The sequence below is a fragment of the Vigna angularis genome, chromosome 6 (genome assembly GCF_016808095.1).
Source record: "Vigna angularis cultivar LongXiaoDou No.4 chromosome 6, ASM1680809v1, whole genome shotgun sequence".
Classification (NCBI taxonomy): domain Eukaryota; kingdom Viridiplantae; phylum Streptophyta; class Magnoliopsida; order Fabales; family Fabaceae; genus Vigna; species Vigna angularis.
This window is the reverse complement of record NC_068975.1, coordinates 35,480,478-35,504,594: the sequence shown is the minus strand read 5'-3', so window position 1 is coordinate 35,504,594 and position 24,117 is coordinate 35,480,478. Positions and strand designations below refer to the sequence as shown.

The following is a 24,117-nucleotide window of genomic DNA, read 5'->3' as shown; positions in this document are numbered from 1 at the left end:
CAATAAGTGTTCTCAATCGCAAATCCTTCAGCAACTTTCATTGCATTTTGAAAATAACTTTTTTCTTTCAGTAACTCACGCACAGTACTCAATTGTGCGTAAATGAAATCATTGCCATTAACATTACTTCAATAATGGAAAAGAGAAATAAAACGTTGTGGTGGACGCTGATTGTCCCAACAAACATCAACATCGACATTATGTGTGCAAGGTAGCCCTGTCAGAATACTAAATAACACCTGACGTGTATTGTAAAGCTTTCGAGAGATTCATGGTATTGACTTCTCAATTAAAGCTTGACTACCGAGTTTTGATTCTATTATATATTCGTACATATATATTCTTCCCATCCAAAACACTAACATTTTACTTCCAGACAATAATACAGAGTCGCGTTAAACCGCTGCTAACATATTCTCAGCTCATGGAATGTGAGAACTGCCCCAGTAGAAAAGGGTAGCACAGCCCCATTTTCCTGCAAAAGAAACAAAAACAAGGCGCACCCTAAAACTTAAAGTCCTTCTTCTTTGACTTGCCCTCCTTTTCTTGCATCTTTCTCTTTCTCTTCTTCTCGTTCTGCACCAAACACATTAGCTATAAATCACACTGGCAAAGTATAAAATCTAGTATGCATGTACACGATTTGGCAGGTAGAAAATCTAATACGCATGTGTATGTACACGATTTGAAGGGTGAATGTAACACACCTCTGCAACCATATCACTGAAATCTTCACGCTGACTACGTAACTTCTCCTCTTCCCTTGCTTCTTCGTACCTGTATCCAGTAGATGTGAGAAATCACTGCCTCAAATCTGACCCAAGTAACCAGCTATAAGAAATCAGAAAAGATAAATCCATACTTCGCAGGCAAAACATTTTCCATTGCTTCCAACTCTTCAGGCTGTAAAGTGACATCCACTTTATCTGATTTCTGACCTCTAAGCAAATCAACCTGAAAGTGCCATAACCAGAACGCATGAAACATGCTACCCTTGAAAACAAAAGGAATCATCATATACAACCAATCACGTAAAAAAGTCTTACCCTTTTAGCACCTGACTTGTCCTGTGCGCCTGTGCCAACCACATAACTGCAGAGTAGAGAAAAAACGTGGCAACTCAACAAAAAAACAATAATGGAGGGAAAAATTGTGATATTCAAATAATAAAAGAAAGGTAGGTGCAAGTATTGCATACGTGTGTGTGGTTCCAAGCAAAGTTCCAGGAGCAATTTTTTCCTCCTTCTCTTCAAGTACCTACATAGAAAACAACAAAACGATACATAACAAGTAAAATCAGAAGTTAAGGCTGATGAAAAACAGCAATAAAATATACTCACTTGATAAAGGGGCCTCTCAGGCTCCTTCCTCTGTTGCTTCCGGAGGTCAATAACATCAGGTGTTTCCACTCCCGTGGGAGTGCTGAAGTGAAAAATGCAAAGGAAAAGAATCAAGAGATGAGATGAAAGGAACAGTACATCATCAACCACCACAAAACCAAAAAAAAAAAAAAAACTCTTCTTAAATCAATCTACACACGTAAACCCAAAAAATTAGTTCATTCTGAGTGGTAAATGTTCCATATATTTATTTAATATCAACAATCATTAATTTTAGGGAATTACAATTGGAAAGCAGAAATGTTAAATGTTCAAATGAAACTCTACAAAGTCATTTTACAAATTCTTGACCATCATTTGATTCTTGTTTCCTTTTCTTTTCCTAAATGTTTTATAAATTCTAGGAACCCATTATATAAAGTCTTAACCATCGTTGGATGCTAGTGCATGTTTGATTGTGATTAAATCTTTGGGGCAAAATTTATTCTCTTCATAAGATTTCATGAAATGTTTTAATTGACAAAATTAGCTAATCCAAAGACATCTAATCATAGCCACATCATTTGTAAATAATTTTCACTAGTTACTTATCAAGAATGACAATGAAGATCACAAAAAAAAATGCTAATTGCAAGTCCAGGCAGTTCAAAACGCCCATGCTACCATTTATGATCTTATTTACCCTTTAAGAAACGACTTTTTACATTCAAATAGCTACTCATAATAAATAAAAACATACATAATAAAAGAATTCCATATAATAAAATTATAAAAAAATATTTATTTTTATAAAAAATATTTATTTTGTAAATACATTTTATAATTTAATAATATCTTCTATTTAAATAATTAAAAATCATTTTATAGTGTAATATTTTTACTTCAATTATTATTATACTGATAAAATTTTTGTAATAATAAGAAAAAAGTGGACACACATGGCAAATAGGGCATGTGTTTCCACTAGCATATAAATAAGAAAGTAGAATGGTAAAATAACAATACCTTGATAAACTATCAACTGACTGAATACCATCTTCAAGTTCCTCCTCCTCCATTTCTTCTTCTTCTTCCTCCTCCTCCTCCTCTTCTTCTTCCTCTTCCTCCTCCAAGTCTCCCCAATGTTTGGTCTTATCAACTGGCTCTTCCTGCATAGTGAAAACATTAAATATCAAAATGGAATACCGCAATGAATTTAATAAACATTTTTTTAGTAGATATACTGCCACAGTCCTATGTAAAATTGATTATCCGTATTTGTTACCAACAGAAAGATAGCAATCAGTCAATGACATGACTGTCTCTTGAGAGCTAAATGAGATATATTACTGCAATCCTATGTAAACATGTTTATATTCCTAACCCAAAGAAAGATTGCATTCAGTCAATGACAGAACTTTCTCTCAAGAGTAAAATGAGAAAAAAAAAAATATTCCAATCACAAGGAAGGCTAAGTCTTAAACGACTAATGTGTCTTCAATGAACCACTCAAGTTCTGTGAATTCTTGGTTCCTGACATAAAATAAGCCTATATGAGGCTCTTGACCACTTGATCTAGGAGACTAATCCCAGCTATTCAAATTCTTATAAATAGAGGTAAATTTTCAGCGTAGGAGGGTAGGGTGGGTCTGTGCATTATTCAAGCCTCAAGCCCCAAAAAGACTTCTTAGGTGACGGGGCAAGTTAGATGAAAAACACGTGAACTTTGAAAACAGCACAACTTTTGGGATTGTGAATTCATGATAATAGGAATGGTGGAAAGAAAAATGACTTTATATACTGTTAACTTTTTCCACTTCACTCGTTTTCATTTCTACAATGTTTTCCATATTAAAACACAGGATAAGAAAACAACAAGGAAGAATTCCATAAGCTTTAAGGCAATTTAAACCAGGCCTTAAACCAAACCTCATAGTTAGGTAGTTCTTGCTGTTGAACACCAAAAACATCTCCATACAGTGGACGTCCATACTGTTCACATGAAGTAAACAGGTCAGTGAGATAAAGATCTGAAAAAAAAAAGTCTCATCCACCAGTGGATATGTAAAGAGTTATATACTTCATCAACAGGAGGCTTGCCCCATCCACCAGGATGATAACCAAAGCTAGCTCCAGGGGGGATAGGAGCATTCAGTCCAGGAATCTTCAGATGAGGGTATGATGGTGGAGGCCCATATCTCTAAAAAAACATATCTATGGTCAAATGGCCAGGAACAGAATAATATAAAAATTGCACCAGAAGTCAGAAATCATGTAATATTATTACCTGCATATTTATAAGCCAAGGAGGAGGGGCGCCCTCAGGCATGCCAAGAGCTTCTTTCAATTCATGAGATAACATGCCAGGTTTCATCTCTCTCAATTTCACCTGTGCACCAACCAATGACATCATATAAAAATAAGAGCTATTTTGGTCAAACGACATGCTTAAATAAAATATAAAAATCAAATTAACACTGCTCCGGATGCCAGGAACACTGACACTAAAACAAATCAATGAACACTTCTAATAAAAGGACAAGCAAAGAAATTCAAACCCTTAGACTTGAACTTCAAAATGAATGCTTAAAGAAATTCAAATCCAAACCAAAAAATCCATAATATCCTAGCAAACACTACTACAAATGAAATAACTTTATTTAATTTCCATTGTTCATAAAATTTCCATTTTATCTAGGAGTGGAGATGGTACATGGGAATTCCTATCCTAAAGTACCAAACACTATATTCCAGCCAAACTCAATCAATTCATGGACTACCTACTGCTCCAAAAATACAGACGCCCTCCCAACTAAAATAAAAAAAAAAATATTATAACACTATTCCGAGTCATAAGTTAATACAGCAAAATTTGAACGAAAAATGCTGCAACAGAAAAAGAAGCTCAATAAAAACAAATTTATAACAGTTCAAATCTTCCTATGCTACTGTAGCGTGGGCAATACCTCAAATTCTTTTCCTTCATGATAAAGGTCTCCGAGAGATGTCAGTTTAGGCTTTGTTTGGTATTTAAAGAATGCGTCATGAAGAACCTAGTAATCAATAAAAACTATTAGAAGAATGCAAATAGTTCTGGCACTTGGGTAAACAAACAACCAAGTAAGCAATGCAAATGGTGCAAAACACAAATGAAACCTGATAATCTATATCCATTTTCCCCATTTTTGGTTGCATGCGCTCCCTTTGCTTTTGTTTCAGCTTCTTACTATCCTCTTTCTCGATATAAGCCTGCATGAGACAACATATGACACTTAAAAAAGCAACTACGGCAAGGAGTTAGGTAAATTAATTGAAAGGCACATATAAATATCAGAGAGAAACTTTCAATATACATATGTTAAGTTGTTGGGAAGAGAAAATTAAACAAAGGATATGAAACGTAGCACAAGTCACTCTCATACGGCTATCCCATCAAGATCCCTTATATTGTTGATCAATACTACAATGGGTTAACAATGCATTGATTTTACGGAAAAACAACACCCATACTTTGGAGGGATGCAAGCTTCTAATCAAAACCAATACCCATTAATCTATGAAATATAAACAACAAATTCTAAAATAGAAAACAGCTTCTTCCCCAAATTGGAAGCTTGTACTTTAACATCAGAAATAAAAACAGTAATAGCTTATGATACTACAGAAAAATGTAGTCTCAAGGTCGCAAATAGCATGTAAAATTTGTAAGTCAATCACAGATAATGTTTTACTTATTTTGTAGGTCACTCCAAAAATAAGTCATAGCTTGTGAACACGTGATTTCTTGAAAAACATGTGCAAAAGATTGTATTACCTGTCTAATTTTCTCAATTCCAGTGGCAGCTATGAAATCGGGAAGCTGAAATGGTGGTTTCTCTATACCTCGTTTACCCTGACAAAACCAAAAAGAACAAACTTTCGATGAGATAAAAGTACCTCATGCGAACATACACTATGTAGTTTGCTAAGTTATATCAGTAATAAAAATTGAAGTAAGAGGAATTCAGCCCAAGCATTAAGCCCAATGGAAAGGTATCTGAAAATTCAAAGCAGAACTATTAGCATATTTATCACAAATAAATGCCCATTTACATTATGCAAAAATGTCATGATTGTAGATCCCCGATATGCAGCATAATAGAAGCCACATATTCCCATTTAATCTAATAAAGAAAATAAAAGAGAAATGACTCAAGGTTGCCCATTGCCAAACACCTACAAGTCCGGGATTGGTGATTGCCACAGCAGCTCCCCTGCAAGCACCACATATATACAGATAAGAGAAACCTTATCGACGTTATCTTCCTCACCCTATCACTACATCCCTCATGCAGACTACAGTTATCAGACATGCTTGCATTGCATCTTCAACTCATTATTTATAAATTTAGAATGCAGATTAACCTGTAAAAATTTTCTCTTCTGACACCAATGTCTGGGTACAGGTACAGTGTTCCGATAAGACTTCAAGAATACCAGTAACTTTGGGTCCGATGCAGTAGCATCCCACACCTTAAAAGTGGAACAATAGAACAATTACACAACTTCGGAATAGTGAGCATGAGACCAAACTAATAGTTGGAACTGGGAAGGGGATGCCGAACAACTTAAATCTAAGCAAGCTACACAGAACAATTCTACCTCTACAACATCTGGCCTTGAGCAAATTTGTTTTAGTTCAGCAATTTTCATCCTTCGTTGAAGCTGAACAAAGAAACGAAACTTATTTAAGAATATTTATCAAAAGGAATAAAATAGTAAAAATTATAAACAAAAAAAAAATTAACATGTCACAAATTGCTACACCTTTTTCTTCTTGTTAGAGATGCCTTTCTCTTTTTGCTCGTTATCATTTTCTTCTTCTTCAGAATCAGAATCGGCCTTCTTATTAGTGGCGGCATTTTCTTCCGAACCATCTTTCTTATCAGTATCCTAGTTGTATAAAAATAAACCTCCGGTCAAACAATATACAGAGAAGATACAATCAGAAGAAGACAAATGAGACATAAGGATTACCTCCAAAGCAGTAGCATCAGCGAAACTAAATTTCTCAAAGATCTTTCTAAACTCTTCATCCATGCCTTCAATTAACTCAGCCTTCTCTGGTACGTACTCAATTTCAACTTGTTCAACAACCTGCAAATGAAGAAAAATAGCGGCATAATATGCGCACTTGCGACTGTGTATTTTAAATGTCATCAGCGAATTTTGAATATATAATAAGAGGAACAAGAATCTGCTACGAGACATGATCTAATCACTAAAATACCTTCGAAAACACTAAAGATTGAAAGAATGCAATAATTACAGTGATTAATTCCAGTTTATGAACTTCAATCAAAACAAAGTAAACTTGCAACAGAAGAATAATTAGCGCAATGTTTGCAAGAGAATTAATCCACATTCCATGAACATGAGCAATGTCTTGTCCAAAGACAGATCATTTTACTATCTTTACTCTCCAATACCCTTTCACCTAAGAAAGCCCTAGAGATTCTATCACTACACTAAAAGCTCTCAAAAGCCAAGTTCAAATACGGAAACCCTAATTTCGTTTTAATATTGTTCCAACAAAACGCAAATATAAACAGTCAGAATCTATCTATCCTTTCCGGCTATAAAGGCGCTATCGATTACGAACCTCCAAAGGAATGGAAAAATAAACAACGCACCAAAGCCTGAGAAAGTGTCAAAATAACATAAGTTAGATGGATGAGAACCTGATTTGAATCAGTGTTTTCTTTCGAATCGTCACTATCTTCGGCAAAGTTAGGCCTCAACGCCTCAGATGCTTTGTTGTTCTTCTTCTGCTTCCGGCGACGGCGACGGCGCTCGCTCTCCCGCGATTTTTTTGTCGTGGAGTTGGAGCCGTTGGAGTTGGCAACGACGCCGCCGTTCTGGTAGGGAAGAGTTTCCGCGGCCATCGTTGAAGGGTTTTGCGAAATCGAAAAAGTCGATTAACGAGTTCAGTGGCAAGGATAACGATGAATCGGAGAGAAGAAATATGAGAAACACGAGAAAGGAGCGGAAAATGGATTAATAATAACTTGCCACCCAAACAGTCTTCGAACCTGGGCACGTGCAACGGCGTTAGAAACTTGGGCCTTTTGAGCTTTGACATTGGGCTGGCAGAATGGAAAGGGGAGTGTTTCTCCCTGCACCTCTCCACTTTTCTCCCTGCACCCCCACGTTCCAAGCATTCTTTATGTAACTCCAAGATTTTCTTTTAATGTTTAAACTAGCTTTTTAAAAAGAGTAAATTTTTTTCTCTCTCATAATTACTCCAGCTACCTACAATCCAATTTCTTGTAGTCCCCACCACACTTCATTTAACTGAATTTAAAAAATATTGAATTTCGAAATTCAGTTTAAGAATTTATTGAATTTCTAAATTTGTTTAAGAAAATCATTAAATTTCAAAACTTAATTAAGTAATTAACCAAATTTTAAAATTCAATTATAATTTTTTCCAGAAATTTGGTATTCTCAAATCTAGCCCTTTATTGATTTTATTTTTATTTTTTAATTTTTTTGTTTTTAATTTTTTTTAAAATCTTTTACTTATTTTAGTTTAATAAATTATATTAAAATATTAACATATATTAAATTATATTAAAATATTAAATTAAACTAAAAAATAACTTTAAAAAATTAAAAAAACATATATTAATTTTTTTCATATATTAACATACAGTAAATCTCGTTTTTTTATTATTATTATTTTTATTATATTAATACTATTACTGTTATTATTATTATTATTATTAATGATAATATTAATAATAATAATGACAACAATATTATAAATACTAATAATAATAGTAATAATCATAATAATAATAAAAAAATAAAAATCATAGTAAGAATAATCATAGTAATAAACATAATAGTAATATAATAAATTAAATTTAATATATTTTAACATGTGCAAGAGTTGATATATATTAACCAGATTTCCAAATTTGTTTAATTTGTTTTATTACATTTTTTTTAATTTAAAATTCAAGAAATATTAGTTTAATCTAATATTTTTTATATAATTTATTTATTTTTATTATTTAACATATGTTAATTAGTAAAAAAAAGTGAATAAAAGCAGTGAGAACCAGATTTCAATTATCCGGATTTTGAAAAAGTATAAAAATAGATAACTGAATTTAGAAATTAGGGATAACTTTAAAACACTTTTGACATCCGAAAAATTTGAATGTATGATTTTTTTGGATTTTGAAATTCAAGAGAAGTGGGATTCGAATTTTAAAATTTGATTAATTTTTTAACAATATTTCGAAATTTGGTCATTTCTTAAATTAGGTTTCAATCTGATAAATTTTTTAATTAGAGTGATTTTTTTAAATTGAATTTTGAAAATCGAAAACTTCTTTAATCAAATTTTTAAATCTAGTTAAGAAATTCATCCAATTTTTAAATTAACCAAATTTTGTGAATTTCTTAATAATTTTTTAAATTCGGTAATTTTTTAAATCGAATTTCAAAACTAGTTAACTACATTAAACATACTAATGAAATGAAAAAGAAAATGAAGTTGAATGAAACAAAGCAGTTGAAAGGTCAAGAGATTTTGTTGTTGATAATTACCAAAGAAGTAAAGAAGATTTGGGACAATAAATATATATGACACGGTAAATGCAATTTTTGTACTGAAGGGCAAATTTGTGAATTTGGAGGTGCATAGATATAACCCATTAAAGGTTTTCACTTCATGCATTCCCTTTATGCTTCATCTTTTCTCTTACTCTTAAATCTCAAAGTCTTTATTGAGATAATATATTTTAGATTATATAATGAATTAGTTTTTTTCATATTTGTAAACATCTTTTTAATTATATAAACTTAAGTACATATGATTTAAAGAAAACTTTCGAACTTGTAATTCAAAATATAAGAATGGTAGTTTGAAATGTATGATTCGTAATTTCTTTTTATGATATTTTTACATTTATTATATCTTTTTAAGTTTAATTTGGAAGTAATGCCAAATATAAAGAGTAGTATATTCTAATATTTTAAACGTTAAAAACCTATGATTTTGATTCGTAAAACAAATTATTAGAAAAACACAATAAACCCTCTGATATATATTTGACAGTAATGTATGTGTAAATTACGTACAAGTGATGTTTTACAGTTACTTACACTTTATCGCATCCTAGTTATAATAAGTCATCTAAAATATAAATTGAATATCACAACATTTTTTTTTTCTAGAGAAAATTATGATGTTATTGATTAAATACCATGTTTAGTGGAATAATATAACTTTTTTTCATAAAAGAACTTTCTTAAAATATTAATTTGGTGCATATCTTAGATTCATTGCAGGTTACATTTTTATGTTAGCTGATGGTGTGAATTCTTGATGCAGTGTTAAGCAAATTTTTACGATTTTATCTACTATAATTGTAGAATTTGTAACATGATATTAGCTATAAAATCGAAGAATATGGTTGATGAATTTTGTCACAAGACTGTGCATTGTAGAAAGAATGAAAAGGCTAATTAAATTATATTGTGACAATAAATCAATTGTATTGCATTTTATAAACATTAAGGGTTTAATTATTATAAATGGAACACGTTGACATATAACACCTAGGGACAAACTCCATGATAATAGATTATCTTGTCAAGACACTTTCTCTTAAGGTCTTTCATGAACATGCTGGACATACGTGTATTTTATAATTTGAGGAATGTCATTTTTATTTTATGTATGGATGCACTGACTTTTAGACATATTCTTGTTTTATAAATATTTGGTTTATTATTCATAAATCATAGTTTGTATATTAACGTTATTATATTGATTTCATCGATATACTTTAAATATTAATTGAAAATAAACATGTACAAATAATCTTTATATATTTTTATGCTATACATTTTATTACATATTTATGTTATTTGATTATATCAGCATTACTAATTATTGTCACATTTAACTGTGATTAATGCAGTGAAAAACTGATTTAGTTTCATATCCATATGTAAATAATCGAAGAGATATTTTAAATATGTTTAAGTCATAATGAAAATTTTACATTCATAAAATATAATACATTATAAAGTTATATATATAATAAATAATTAAATGTGATAAAGTAATTAGTCAAAATATTGAAATCAACTAACTAATTATATTTATGATTAAAATCATATATGTTATGAAATATTAACATATTATATATAATATTTTAATTTAATGATTAATTAAAATAATAATATTGAATTTTAGAAAAAATAATCAAATAAATGATATATAAGGATTATGACCCTGTGTATAAACACATTCAATTATCCTATCAGAAAATATAATCAAGGTGAAATGGGAAATCCAATATAATTTTTTATCTCTTTTTTTCTCGATGCCCGCTCCTACTTTATACTCTACAAGGCTTTGAAGATTGTTTTATTGACTAAAGGGTTTAATTTTTTTTTTTTTTTGGTTATTATGTATAAATGAATAATCTACCACCTCAAAAAGATGCAAATGTAATTATCACCTTTTAGAATACTACGCTAGAGAAACTTTCATACTCCGTTGATATGTTGGAAACTTTATATTTATGTGTTTTTTAAATCATACAAAAAATATTATTGTTTATTATATATTTAATATTGAATAATTATATATATATATGATAACTTTATTATATAACTCAAATTTTGTTATTAATCCCAATCTTAGCATGTTATCATAAATAACTTTGATTTTTTTCATAATAATTCATACAATCAGATACAATATTTAATTTTTTTTATTATTTATTATAATATTTTCTTGTTATTCTTAATGTTTTACTGGTGTAAGTTTTTTATTCTTATTGTTTACTCCCTTGTTTTTCTTATTGATGATATTGTTTTCGTTATATGAAATACGCACTATTTTTCAACAATAATAATAATATTTTACTTCTATAAGAAATTCCATACATTTCACGGTTAAAAATACTAAGTTGCATACATTTTGATTGAATTACCCACGAAAAATGGGATAAAATGATTTACTAAACAACGTTGTCTTTCCGGAAATACCCTCGCCGACGGTGAAAGCTTCGTAACACAGCTCAGAAATACAAGGTCTAAATCGGAATTCAACAAGGGGTGACGACGTGTCTCCATTTGAGAGGCGATGTCATGAGAAAAGCAGGAACCGCAGGGACAGAACCTTAGACATGTTTCGTTTTTTTCTTTCCGTCAAAATACGTTTCTTTGAAATGAACGAAAGGTAGAGTCTAAGTGAGTTGACCCCACTGACCCTCCACACGACAATGTGGTAATTCTTTGCACACGGTTTGGCCAAAACTCAAAAAAACTCATCTTTCCAAAGGGGTGCCTGTTCCTCTTCCTCAATTCTTCTTCTCCATTCTATCGCTTTCCGCATTTCAGATCTAAGAGCTCAACATAGCCCACTGACGTTACAGGAAAGGGAACGGTGATTGTTATTGGATCAAATGTATATTATCTTTTATTATTGTTATTGAATATTCAAGGGTTGGGGCGAGTCTAGAGAACGACTAGAATGGGGTTAGCTGGGGTCCAGGAAAACGGGAACGGAGATGGGGTATCTGAAATTCCGTTGGGGACCAAAACAAAATACACCAAGATGACCTCTGATCCAGTTGAGGACGATGAAGTTCTGCAAAACAAGAAGCACGAGGCCCATAAATATGTCTTTGCATGTGCCGTTTTTGCCTCTCTGAATTCCGTGCTTCTTGGCTATGGTAGGTAATTCTAATTATGTATCTTCGTTTTATGTCTAAATATTTGATTCCGTGTTATTGTATTTTATTTATGCCCGATAAATTCTCCAATACGTGTCAATTAAAAAAAATTCTAAAACTGAAAAATGATTTGATTTAGTATCGACTTTTGTGGGACTTGATACCTGTTTTTAGGACTTCGATAAGGTAACTTTCCATCACAGCGATGAATGTAAAATCAAGGGCTGTTTGTGTAATTCACAACAGCAGTTTTTGTATTTTTGGGTGGAAACTTTTTCCATGGCCGCTCGTTATTCAGGAATTGAAAATTGACCTCGGAAGAACGCTGTTCAGGAAAAGCATTTGGAAAATGAATGAGTTATGATTCCCATTTCTAAAGTAATATATATATATATATATATATATATATATATATATATATATATATATATATATGTGCGTCTGTGTGTGCATGACTAGATGGATTAGTCTTATACTATCAGATAGCAGATATGTGTGCTCGAATATGATGGGCAATTTTACAGTCAGAAAATCACTAACAATTGAAAGCAGAAAACTTACATTCTAGTCTAACTATTAGAAGAGAATCCATTGGTTTGTGCCTTATTTATAATATTGACTACATGAATAAACTATTTTATTCATACTATTAATAGGAACCAAAACTAAGAGCCTAGTTGGTTGTCTTTGCTTCTCATTTTGCAGATGTGGGTGTTATGAGTGGAGCAATTATATTCATTCAGGAGGATCTGAAGATATCTGATGTTCAGCAAGAAGTGCTTGTTGGAATTTTGAGCATAATATCATTGTTGGGTAGTTTAGCAGGTGGAAAGACATCTGATGCCATTGGCCGAAAATGGACAATTGGTTTGGCAGCCGTTATCTTCCAAACAGGTGGAGCTGTTATGGCTCTTGCTCCGTCCTTCAAAGTACTGATGATAGGAAGACTCATGGCTGGGGTGGGTATAGGTTTTGGCGTCATGATTGCACCTGTCTATATTGCCGAAATTTCTCCTGCCATTGCCAGAGGATCACTTACCTCTTTTCCTGAGATATTTATAAATTTTGGAATCCTTCTTGGCTACATATCAAACTATGCATTTTCCAGGCTTCCAGCACATATAAATTGGAGGATAATGCTTGGCGTTGGACTTCTCCCATCAGTTGTTATTGCTCTTGCACTGTTTGTCATACCTGAATCCCCTAGATGGCTAGTGGTGCAGAATAGGGTTGAAGAAGCTAGAGTGGTGTTGTTCAAGATAACTGAGAGTGAGAAGGAGGCTGAAGAAAAGTTGCAAGAAATTCTGGTTGCTGCTGGGTCAGTTAGTGCTGACAAATACGAATCAAAAGCGGTCTGGAAAGAAATATTGTGCCCTACTCCTCCTGTTAGAAGAATGCTTATAACTGGCTGTGGAATTCAGTGTTTCCAGCAGATAACAGGCATAGACACAACTGTGTATTATAGCCCCACAATTTTCAAGAACGCCGGGATCACTGGCAACTCTGAGCTTCTTGCTGCAACAGTTGCTGTTGGATTCACCAAAACTCTGTTCATCTTGATAGCCATATTTCTGATAGACAAATTGGGGAGAAAGCCTTTGCTCTACGCCAGCACAATTGGGATGACAGTAAGCTTGTTTAGCCTGAGTTTATCTCTGGCTTTTCTGAGTCATGCGAAAATTGGGATTGCATTAGCAATTCTTGCAGTTTGTGGAAATGTGGCTTCATTCTCAGTAGGACTTGGCCCCATATGCTGGGTCTTGTCAAGTGAGATATTTCCTCTGAGACTCAGAGCTCAAGCATCAGCTCTTGGAGCAGTGGGAAGTAGGGTCAGCAGCGGTGCAATCTCCATGTCCTTCCTCTCAGTGTCTCGCGCAATCACAGTAGCAGGAACATTCTTTATTTTTGGCGTTATTTCGTGCTGTGCCGTTGCCTTTGTTCATTATTGTGTTCCAGAGACAAGAGGAAAGACATTGGAGGAAATCGAATTACTGTTTAAAGATGCAGATGATTTGCAAGAAAGTGAGGTGGAAATGGGAGATGTAGAGCGTCTGGTGCAGAAATCATGAGTTGGTGTCACACCAAAACCTTAAACTAAATTCCTAGCTATTCCAAATATAGTATTATACTCGTCTGGGTTTTTTGTATTAGCGGGCATTTCTGCTTTTACAACGTGGTATAAGTTTTCTAACAAAACAAGGGAGACTCTCCATTCACCCTGTGTTATCCCCCAAGCCACCAGCACCAGTACAAGGTTTAGTATATGTTAATGTTCATATATGTATTAAAATATTTTTTACATTCTGTTCAATGAGTTCATACGTTGTTTCATGTCGCCATAATGGAAAATGTGTTGTCCCTTTCGCATCACGTGGATTATGTGTCAATATTTACATCCCTTTCCCCATTCTATTTATTTAATGCCATTTATTAGCTTTTAAACTTTCACTATTATTTCATATCTGAAATCCATCCTATGGTTTCAAATATTTAGACGAAATGAAATAATTTCAGAGTTAAAGAAAATAAAATTGAAGGAGGAAGCAAATTTACTTATTTACCAAAAAGAAAAGTTAATTAGTTCAAAAAAACAGACAACTAAAATTTGATACGAAAATTATTCACCTTGATCAGACATCTGCTCTGCTGACTGAACTAACTATGAACTCTGTCATACTAAACTTATGAATGTTCAATACTTTATAAAGAAGATTCAGCCACCATTCCTTAATTCACGTGTTGATACATCATTTGATTTAATATTTATCTCTCTCTTTAAATTCATGGGCCCATTGTTTTATTTATTTTTTCTCCCTCTCTCTCTGCTTGTGTATCTATGACTGTTGCTCAGATTAATATAAAAAGAGAAGAATTTCAACTTTCTGATTGTTCATAAACCCTTCAACAGAACCTAATTCCTTTATGGACATGACAAGGCACTGAGAATAATTTTTCAGGTTACTAATTTTGGTTCAATACTAATTTAAGCATCAAATTATTAAATTCATTCCCTTTATACAAAACTTGTCATTAATTGAATAAAGTTATTTATGTCTCAGGTATAGATAGAGATGTGCAATATATATAAAAAAAATTAATTGAATATTAATTGTGATCCTATTTTAGTCTCTACATTTTAAAATCTTCCTTTTTTTTCACAAATTTTGTAAAAAAAATTATTATTTTTTTTACGCGTTCTCTATTAATATTCAGGTTTGAAAGTAGATGAGTTTTTCAATAGTAAAAACTTCCATTTAAGTTATATATTCTTATCCAACTTTGTGCTATATGTACTTATCCCACACGAATGTGATATTTTAGAATAATGGAGTATGTGATATTTTAGAATAATTTATCATACTCATCAATGTATTTAATTTATAAAATAATAATACTTTTATAATAAGAATAATTTATAACTTGTTATGTTCACAATTTAAATATATATACTTCAATCCTATATTTATTATGTTGTTAAAAATTATTACAGACTCTTAAATATTTTTAATATGTATATATCATATATCATATTCTATTGTTTTAAAAATAAATGTGTTAATATATCAATTGTATCCTATACTATTGTCCGTACATATTATATATATATATATATATATATATATATATATATATATATATATATATATATATATATATATATATATATATAAAAACAAATAAAGGAAAAACAACGACCTCTTCCTCTTCTAGCCGCGCATTGTGAACAATTAAGAAAGAAATCTCCACATTCAACAATATCAATTAAAATAAGATAGATCTGGTTGGTTTTATTTCCATTTATATATTACAGTCATTAAGGCATTTATTCTGTGGAATTTATCTTCACATTTTTACATGATTCTCTAGTATACATTTTTTTTTTGGAGTGGAAACTGATTATCAATATTATTATAAAAAAGTTTCAAACTTAGTTTCCAATCCCCTGAAGATGTGAGCAGGCAAGAAGTATGTGTTTGAACTAACAGTGATTAAATTGAATCCTTTGACACCCGAAAGTAGGTGAATCATCTGTACAATACTTGAAAAACACCCTTCTTCTTTCTTACCATTAACATGACTGATCTCAAAATTTAGAAATAACAACAAAGTTGTCTGATCAGTATCTTAAAACAGCCTCCATATCTGGTTTCATGGTTTATGCATTGGAATTCTTAAAAACGTGTTTTCAGCTTTTATCTAAACATCGGTGAGTCAAACATTTCGTTTGTAAAAGAGATTAAGAAAAATGAGCTGTTAAAGATCTTCCGAAACATATTCACAAGAGGTAAGACAAGAAAAATGAAAGGAGTAAACTGGGGACAGAAGATACAAGAGAAGTAGGTGCCCTATTATGATTGGAAGCTGAGAAATCACTTTCAGAATTTAATTGTCTTAAACAAGACAAAATTCCTTTCATATCAATCAACTTTTACTTTTCACTTGTCAACTGAAATCTCAAACCACAGGAAAACACGCCACTCTCTTCACCATTTTACTCTTAAGGAACATGTCAGAATTTTTTCGCATCATATTCCTCTCTGATCTTTCAAACAGATACAACAAAAAGGTTCATACAAGGCTCCAAATTCCAAACCCCTTATAGTCTATTTTACTCTTTCAATCTAGCCATCAAATATATTCTTCTTCTTTTTTATATATATAGCAGATACACAACTGCTCCCGTAGCCACTTGCAACACAAACGTTGCTTATAACTTCTTTAATTTAAGACCTATTATTCTAATTCACTAATTACAATCTTTAATAACAAAATTAAAAACTACAAACTTCAAAGCTAAGTGTTGCAGAAGATACAACAACTAGAAATTATACTATCCACAAAGCTTCCCTTAACTACTTTAAGTTCCCTACTATGCTTGTTCCACAAGTGCACTGCAAAGCTTTCTTTGCGGATTTGTTCCATTTTATTGACCAACCATTTGGAACGAATCCCATCTCTAAACAAACCTCTAATCCCTCTCCAATCCACAGGATAAAACGCAGAAGGAGGGAGCACAGTGAAATTGAAACCCGGTCTCCCATTCAGCCTAGACACTACCCTTGAGATCAGGTAAGGACCATTATGACCCCACTTGTTCCCATCAAAGGTGAGTGCAAACTCCTCGATGAACTTGAAAAGCAAAGGGTGCTTCTTGTCGAATATCAAGACTGCATTGTTCAAGCGGCTCCACTTGCGGGTTCTGACATCGAAGTTCTGTGCTCCAATGGTGTTTCTCAGCTTGGAGAAACTCTTCAAGACTATGACATCCAAGTCAATGTAAGTGCCTCCAAACTTGTACAACAGAACAAGTCTAAGCAAATTGGAGAGGTTTTGTCCCAAAGAGACCTCACCAGGATTCACATTCCCTTCCTTCAAACGGTTAAACCATAATTCAGCATGTGTGTCCTTGAATATGTAGCCAAAATCTGGAGCAATGGCCATGACCCTGAAGCCATTACTCACAAACGGTTTCAGAATTGACGATCCAGTGTGAGAATCAAGGGACTTTGACACTATGACCAAACAAGCATCAGGGTGAGACTTGAACAAGCTCTCTATAGAGAACAACTCCCTCTCACCAAAAGATTTCAAGGGAGAAATCCAAGTCATGAAGAACCTCATCTGGCAAGAAGAAGTGTTGAAGAATGCTTTGAGTCTAGAATGAAAAAGTGAAACGGGGGAGCGAGGTTCTGAGCGCAAACTTCTAAGGCCACGCTTGTGCTTCTTCACTCTTTTGGGCCTTTGAATGGAAAGGGAAAGGCTTTGGGTAGAGTTTGGAAGAAGAGGCGAATGGGGGTTGTTGAAGAGAGGTGAATTGGCGGAAGAAGAGAGATTGAGGAGCTTTGGAGGAGAGCGAAGGGGAGGAGAGTTCAGATGGAGAGAGAACATGGTGAAAGCGTTGTAGGAAAGGAGGAGGAGAAGGAGGAAGGCGAAGAATGAAGTGGGTAGGGAGAAGAGTGCAGAAAGCATGGATCTTTTGAGGTGAAGAACGGGGAACAGGGAGAGTTTGGCGCTTTGCCCCATTGCGTGAATCATGAAGAGACAGGGAGAGGTTCAAAATCTTTAAGAATGTTTTCACGAAGAAAGAGAAAAAGTCAGAGAACATTTTGCATTGAAAATGGCAGAGGAAGTGGAACCAAACTGCTTTTTTCTTTTAACAGTCTGATACGTGTACAAACGCACGATTTGTTCTAAAATTTATTTATTTTTATTAAATATATAATTTAAAATATATTTATGATTAGTAAGATATATAATAGTAATTAAATTAGTATATAGTAAGAATGTATATAATTATTTGAATAATATAGAAATAGATATTTAATTAATTGTTACCAATATTTAGTTTAGATTAAAAGATGAATTTGAAGATAATAAAAGAACTCCTTTAAAAGATAAAATTGTAAAATAATAAAATTATTTTTATAGTAAAAATTATTATTATTATATTAACATTGTACATATTATTAATATATAAATATATTTATCTTATTATATTAGTAAAAAATAAAAATAGACGTAAGTATAAAATGAATAATTTCTATAGTTTTATTTATTTAGGTAGTTTTTTTAAAATATTTATTGAATTTAAAAAAAAAATCAAATCTCTTTACTCTCACCCCTTAATAAATAATCTTACTTTTTGTTTTCTTTTTGTCCCCTCAAATGTATCTTGAAAGAAAAACATCCTTAACTTTTTCATATTTTCTCCGTATAGGAGCGAGGATACGAAAATATTATTTACGTCGTCGTTTTCTTTTTCATATCAGCATATGCAAACATAATTCATTTTCGCCTTTCCCTGTGCGTATACATTACACATCCAAAACAAACAAAGTTTAAATGTCAGGTACAATTTTCGGTGTCATAAGTATATTCAAAACGTCATTTTCTGTAACTTTCCAAACACTTCATAAAACAACTAATATTTTTATTATTTTATATTTTAAAATATCTTTTTTATTGATGTTAGATAAGTGTAGAATAAAAATGTATGGTATTTGGAGTCAAAATATTCTAATCATTTGCCGAAAATAAATAAATCAGAGAGTTAACCTCTCAAGAATTAATGAAAGTAATCACAATCAAATACGAGGTTTCTTCCTACACCTCATCCTTTTCTTTTTGCATCTCTAAAATTTTCATTGATTTTCATTTTATCCCTTGTTTATTATATATTAAATAAATGAATAAACGGAATTATTTAATCCGGTGTACAACCTAGATTTAAACCATATTTTGTATTATGGTGAAATCACAACGTAATCTGATTTTAAAGTTCTATACGAACTCTAACATTTTTTAGACTAAATCGGATTTTGAAAAGGGGTGTAAAATAGAGTTTTTATCTTAGTCAAGATTAAAGACTAATTTAGACATTTTATAAAAATGGGGTGCAGGAAGAAACCCCTCAAATGCCCACGACAATAAACGGGTTGGACCGGGTTTTGTTGGGCCGTGCATTTCTTGCTGGCCCGTTGTGTAGTGCGAATCTCAAAAATAAGGTATTTCCAATTACATCCCTGTTTCTTCTTTGTATGCTTCTCCTCCTCAGTCATTTGTTCTGAGATCAACCTTGCATCAGGTATTTTTCTCTTCGCTTTTTTTTTTTTCCTTTCTTAAACACTTCCACCATCAATGTTAAACGCGGAACCCATACAATTTATCGTTTTCTTTTATTGCTTCAATTTTTGCGCTATTTCTCAATATTAATTTGTGTTTGGTTCAACCACCACTTGTGTACCCCTTTTGATTCAATATTCTCTTCCCACTTTTTCGGTTCTTGGTTACGCCGTTGAATCTTTGTAAATAATTGTTTCGCTCGAACTTAATTGTTATGTTTGAATTCATTACCATACTGCATTTGATTCTTTAACTTTTCATTTCCAGGTTTAGGGAATGGCTGCGATTTTAGCTCGGAAATCACTCCTTGCTCTTCGTGCCCGCCAATTGGTAACATTAATATGGTTTCGATTCTTATTTATTTGTGGAAATGAAAGAAACAATGAAAAAAACCCACTTGATCGGATGTTGATTCACTTGAGAAGCTAAATTTTATCTGAATACCTTGTACTTCTTCCATCACTTCCTTCGAGCTGTGAAATGGACTATTTTTTTCTCCCTTTTTTTGTTACTCTGATTCCTATCTGGCTTTGTGATGCACTGTTACTATTAAATTACAATTTACTGGATAATATATAAGAGGTTGCTGTGAATTATATATGTATCATTTTAATTGTAGGATGCCAAATGTTTTGGTTAGTACTTGATACTATCCCTTGTTGTTCTGCGTGTTTAGGCTGTAAGCGGTCAAGGCCTGCACAGCTCCCAATCCTATGGGCTTCGATTAAGTGCACACTCCTTCTCTACCAAACTAGGTCTGTTATTTCTCTTAACATTCTTGTGGGCATATTTCCTGCTGTTACAGAATAGTTAGAATTAAAAAGCAAAACTATTGATGATTGGCTGAGTCTGAGTTTTTATTGTTTCCTGCATCAAATTGTCTACTACATAAAAATCATGATCCAGTTTCAAGAAATGGACTTTTTGAAATGGGATAGTGTGCTGGGTCCACACGTACAAGTAAAGAATATATTTAATTATGTATTCCTTGAAACACTACAATGCATTCCACTGCCTCATCCTCAGACGATACTGATCCTGTGAGTTTTTACCTAGTTCCCTCTCTTTAACATCCCCTCCCCTCCTATAAAGGCAGATAATTACGTGGGTCAAAGGAATGACTTTTCAGAATTGTGTATAGTGAACAAACACGGCATTTCTTTAACTTTGCAAATACCTTCACTAGCATGACCATTTGTCTGTCAATTGAGATATCTCTTGGATGTCCATTTTCTTTTCACTTGCATGTGTTATGTATTCATGCCTTCCTTCTATATATCATAATTCCGAGATGCACAAACTACAGAGGATGAACAAAGGGAGCAACTTGCAAAGGAAATTTCAAAGGATTGGAGTTCTGGTATTTATTTAGAATCCTCTGTTTTCAGCTTGATCGTTGTTCTTTTTGACTTTCTCCATAATGTAACTAATTCATTGTTGGTGTTCTGGATGATAGTTTTTGAACGAAGCATCAACACTCTTTTTCTCACTGAAATGGTTCGAGGTCTAATGCTTACTCTGAAATACTTCTTTGAAACAAAAGTTACAGTAAGTGTCTTCTGAAACTGTTTGCCATCCAATAGTGTTGCATCTTCTAATTAAATGCTGAATGCCCAACATCTTTAATGCAGATCAATTATCCATTTGAGAAAGGACCTTTGAGCCCTCGTTTTCGTGGTGAACATGCTCTCCGAAGATATCCAACAGGGGAGGAACGTTGTATTGCTTGCAAACTTTGTGAAGCTGTAAGGCTGTGATTATTTATAATTTTGGTTCGACTATGATCCTTGAGAGCATGCATACACCAAATTGCATATAACTTCAGGACAGCATTTTCCTGCTTCTTCCATAAACTGGACTACTAATAATCTTGCAATTTTACAGACTATTTTGTATATTCCTGTTATGTGTGTATGTTACCAAGTGTTGTTTCTATATTGGTTAATGTAGAAAAAAATGTGCAGCTGTTTTTTGTATTTGAAAAAACACTCCACAAATTGTAAGGCCTAGACCATTGTGAATTTGTGGCTTGTCATTTTGTTGAATCGGGCTTAGGAAAGTATGCTTGCGAATTGCAATTACTAAGGGATAAAAATCTATCTAATCAAGCTATCCCTAACATAGCTGTAATAGTCAAATCCCTCTCATCCTCGGAGGAGGCTGTAATGGATATATTTTCCTATGCATCAATAATAGCAGTTTTATTTGCTTTGAATTATTTTCTTTTTGACTGAGACAGTAGTACTGCTGCAGCATTATCCCTCTTCGGAGTATAAACAAATTAAGCTACTTGAGTATTAGGGTAAAGGACATTAGTACAAATAGGGGGTTGAGGAGAATGTCTGGATAGCAGTTCACAGCATAGGTTTTGAGCTCAAACCATGCGGCAGTCTCTAAATAGTGAAATCCAGTAAAGGATCGATCCATTACTAGAAAGGACTACTAGGGACCAACTAACCCCTAAGAAATGAGCTATAATCTATACATGAATAGCCTAGTTAATAATTACAACTAATGATCAATCCATTACATATTTGCATTCTCCTAATATCTCTTTTATAGGTATTCTTTCTCCATTTTGATACTTTCCCCATTTCTCTCCTTCCGGTTCGTAGAGTGAGCAGCTGTATGTTATTGTTTTCTCTTAATCGTATTTTTTTTATTAGATATGCCCTGCACAAGCAATCACAATTGAGGCTGAGGAGCGAGAAGATGGCAGCCGCAGGACAACTCGGTAAATTACCTGCCTTATCTGCCCCCTCTTCTCTTCGCCCACTCCATTCTTGCTCTCTTATCTGTTAAATCTTTCAGGTACGATATTGACATGACCAAGTGCATCTATTGTGGTTTTTGTCAAGAGGCCTGCCCTGTTGATGCCATTGTTGAAGGGCCAAACTTTGAATTTGCTACAGAGACTCATGAGGTTCATCTTTATTTCTTTTATGTTGAATTTTGTAAATACGTTTTGTTGTTTCTTGCTAATAATTCTCTCTATTGTTCTATATTATTAATTATATGTTTGACTACTATTTATTAGTACATGTCAGTAATTGTTTACTCGCGTATTTATTTACTTCTATTCGTGTTTACCTGTGCTAGGAACTTTTATATGACAAAGAGAAGCTGCTTGAAAACGGTGATCGATGGGAGACTGAAATTGCAGAGAACCTTAGATCTGAAAGCCTTTACCGCTGAATTTTACCATGTGATCATTGCCTGTTGCTTTTTCGGTGGCAATGATGAATAAAATGACCACTGAATGGTTTTAAAGAAGTGTATGCATTCACGATTGTTAAGTCAGTTTTTTTGTCAATGTTTTTGCATTGCTGTTAAGTATACAATATTGTTGATGTTTATCTTATTGAAATCTTGAACAACTATGGAAATAATTGAACTATTCAACAGATTAGCAACTTGTAGGCGTAATTCATCCTTAGAGGATGGAAGTACTGACGCAGTAATGCAGTTCACAGAATCAAAAACATTGAGGATTCGGTGTCAATTCTGATGAAATAGTAAAATCACTTTTGGTAGGGAATTTTAACACGGGTAGGGATCAATGTAGCTTTTGGCCCTGCTTTACTTTTTGATTTTCTTTACTCAAAATTACCATTGTTCATTTTCTGTTTAGTATTTACAAAGTGGAAATTTATTTGCCTTTTTATTTCCTTGTTTTATTTTTATTTTTAATTACAAAAGTATATTCTTATTTTTAATGTTTTTCGATTTGTACATAAAATAGAAAATAAAGTATTTTTGGTAGTTTCTGTACAAACTATTTAGAATAGGAAAAAAAAGTAAGAGTTATATTGACACTTTTTTAAAGCTATTTTTAAATTATTTTAGCTCAAATTTCTTTTCTATTTGCATAATTTTTATTAAATACTAGTGATACGAATTTGTTGTGCAAAACCAAAATAAATTACATACTTCTATAACAAGTCTAGGTCACCTTGCCATTATGAATAAACCACGGTCACCTTACTATATATATATATATATATATATATATATATATATATATATATATATATATTATTTCTTCTAATCTTATAACATTTTGGTCTTAACAAAGTTTTTTAAGGGTATATTTAGCTTTTTATTAACAATTTTCAAATTTAAATTATATTATTCAAATATAACTTTATGTTAAATCATAACAACTACTACTGTTATTAGATAATTTGAACCGCTTATTGTTACTGAGTATTTTTTATTTTCAAATTTAGATAAATAAAACTTATTTTAAATTTCTCATAATAAATTTACTTGCGTTCAAATGTTGTATAAATATCTTCTAATTTAAATGCAATTAAGTATTACTGTTATATCAATCTAATTCATATGCTGTGATAATTTTAATGTATATACCTAAATTATGTATATAAAAATGTTCACTTCACACGGTTTCATATATGTCAAAATGTTAG

General features: G+C 32.4%; 4 protein-coding genes across 5 annotated transcripts; 2 read left to right on the top strand and 2 right to left on the bottom strand.

Moving 5' to 3' along the window:
• Positions 1 to 247: 247 nt before the first annotated feature.
• LOC108343231 (uncharacterized) lies at positions 248 to 7,354 on the bottom strand. The gene is made up of 18 exons (XM_017581370.2): positions 7,040 to 7,354; positions 6,336 to 6,455; positions 6,126 to 6,251; positions 5,961 to 6,023; positions 5,724 to 5,831; positions 5,134 to 5,211; positions 4,476 to 4,568; positions 4,286 to 4,372; positions 3,607 to 3,708; positions 3,400 to 3,519; positions 3,249 to 3,311; positions 2,346 to 2,488; positions 1,341 to 1,422; positions 1,199 to 1,257; positions 1,047 to 1,092; positions 863 to 954; positions 708 to 777; positions 248 to 576 (listed from the first exon to the last, which is right to left on the bottom strand). The coding sequence occupies exons 1-18, from the start codon at positions 7,241 to 7,243 to the stop codon at positions 505 to 507; spliced, it is 1,728 nt and encodes a 575-aa protein (XP_017436859.1). The 5' UTR covers positions 7,244 to 7,354; the 3' UTR covers positions 248 to 504.
• Positions 7,355 to 11,542: 4,188 nt separating this feature from the next.
• On the top strand, positions 11,543 to 14,434 carry LOC108341766 (probable polyol transporter 4). The gene is made up of 2 exons (XM_017579413.2): positions 11,543 to 12,064; positions 12,770 to 14,434. The coding sequence occupies exons 1-2, from the start codon at positions 11,863 to 11,865 to the stop codon at positions 14,131 to 14,133; spliced, it is 1,566 nt and encodes a 521-aa protein (XP_017434902.1). The 5' UTR covers positions 11,543 to 11,862; the 3' UTR covers positions 14,134 to 14,434.
• A 2,026-nt stretch (positions 14,435 to 16,460) lies between these two features.
• On the bottom strand, positions 16,461 to 18,180 carry LOC108342513 (uncharacterized). The gene has a single exon (XM_017580299.2). It carries the CDS (start codon positions 18,098 to 18,100, stop codon positions 16,859 to 16,861), a length of 1,242 nt encoding a protein of 413 aa, XP_017435788.1. The 5' UTR covers positions 18,101 to 18,180; the 3' UTR covers positions 16,461 to 16,858.
• A 1,391-nt stretch (positions 18,181 to 19,571) lies between these two features.
• On the top strand, positions 19,572 to 23,100 carry LOC108341116 (NADH dehydrogenase [ubiquinone] iron-sulfur protein 8, mitochondrial). Of its 2 annotated transcripts, none has more exons than XM_017578756.2 (9): positions 19,572 to 19,649; positions 19,955 to 20,017; positions 20,364 to 20,442; positions 20,994 to 21,047; positions 21,144 to 21,235; positions 21,319 to 21,432; positions 22,354 to 22,421; positions 22,499 to 22,610; positions 22,787 to 23,100. In XM_017578756.2, the coding sequence occupies exons 2-9, from the start codon at positions 19,964 to 19,966 to the stop codon at positions 22,880 to 22,882; spliced, it is 669 nt and encodes a 222-aa protein (XP_017434245.1). In that variant the 5' UTR covers positions 19,572 to 19,649; positions 19,955 to 19,963; the 3' UTR covers positions 22,883 to 23,100. The 2 variants fall into 2 exon arrangements, with proteins under 2 accessions (XP_017434245.1, XP_017434246.1); XM_017578757.2 differs by lacking the exon at positions 19,572 to 19,649 and adding an exon at positions 19,733 to 19,869.
• Positions 23,101 to 24,117: the final 1,017 nt, after the last annotated feature.

Coding starts and splice junctions, on each gene's coding strand:
- LOC108343231 (XM_017581370.2), bottom strand. CDS start 7,243: ATGGCCGCGGAAACTCTTCCCTACCAGAACGGCGGCGTCGTTGCCAAC. Junction 5,832..5,960: donor CAAGGCCAGATGTTGTAGAG/GTAGAATTGTTC, acceptor TCCACTTTTAAG/GTGTGGGATGCTACTGCATC. Junction 4,569..5,133: donor GAATTGAGAAAATTAGACAG/GTAATACAATCT, acceptor TGTCTCATGCAG/GCTTATATCGAGAAAGAGGA.
- LOC108341766 (XM_017579413.2), top strand. CDS start 11,863: ATGGGGTTAGCTGGGGTCCAGGAAAACGGGAACGGAGATGGGGTATCT. Junction 12,065..12,769: donor TTCCGTGCTTCTTGGCTATG/GTAGGTAATTCT, acceptor CTCATTTTGCAG/ATGTGGGTGTTATGAGTGGA.
- LOC108341116 (XM_017578756.2), top strand. CDS start 19,964: ATGGCTGCGATTTTAGCTCGGAAATCACTCCTTGCTCTTCGTGCCCGC. Junction 21,433..22,353: donor CTTGCAAACTTTGTGAAGCT/GTAAGGCTGTGA, acceptor TTTTTTTATTAG/ATATGCCCTGCACAAGCAAT. Junction 22,611..22,786: donor TTGCTACAGAGACTCATGAG/GTTCATCTTTAT, acceptor TACCTGTGCTAG/GAACTTTTATATGACAAAGA.
- LOC108342513 (XM_017580299.2), bottom strand. CDS start 18,100: ATGATTCACGCAATGGGGCAAAGCGCCAAACTCTCCCTGTTCCCCGTT.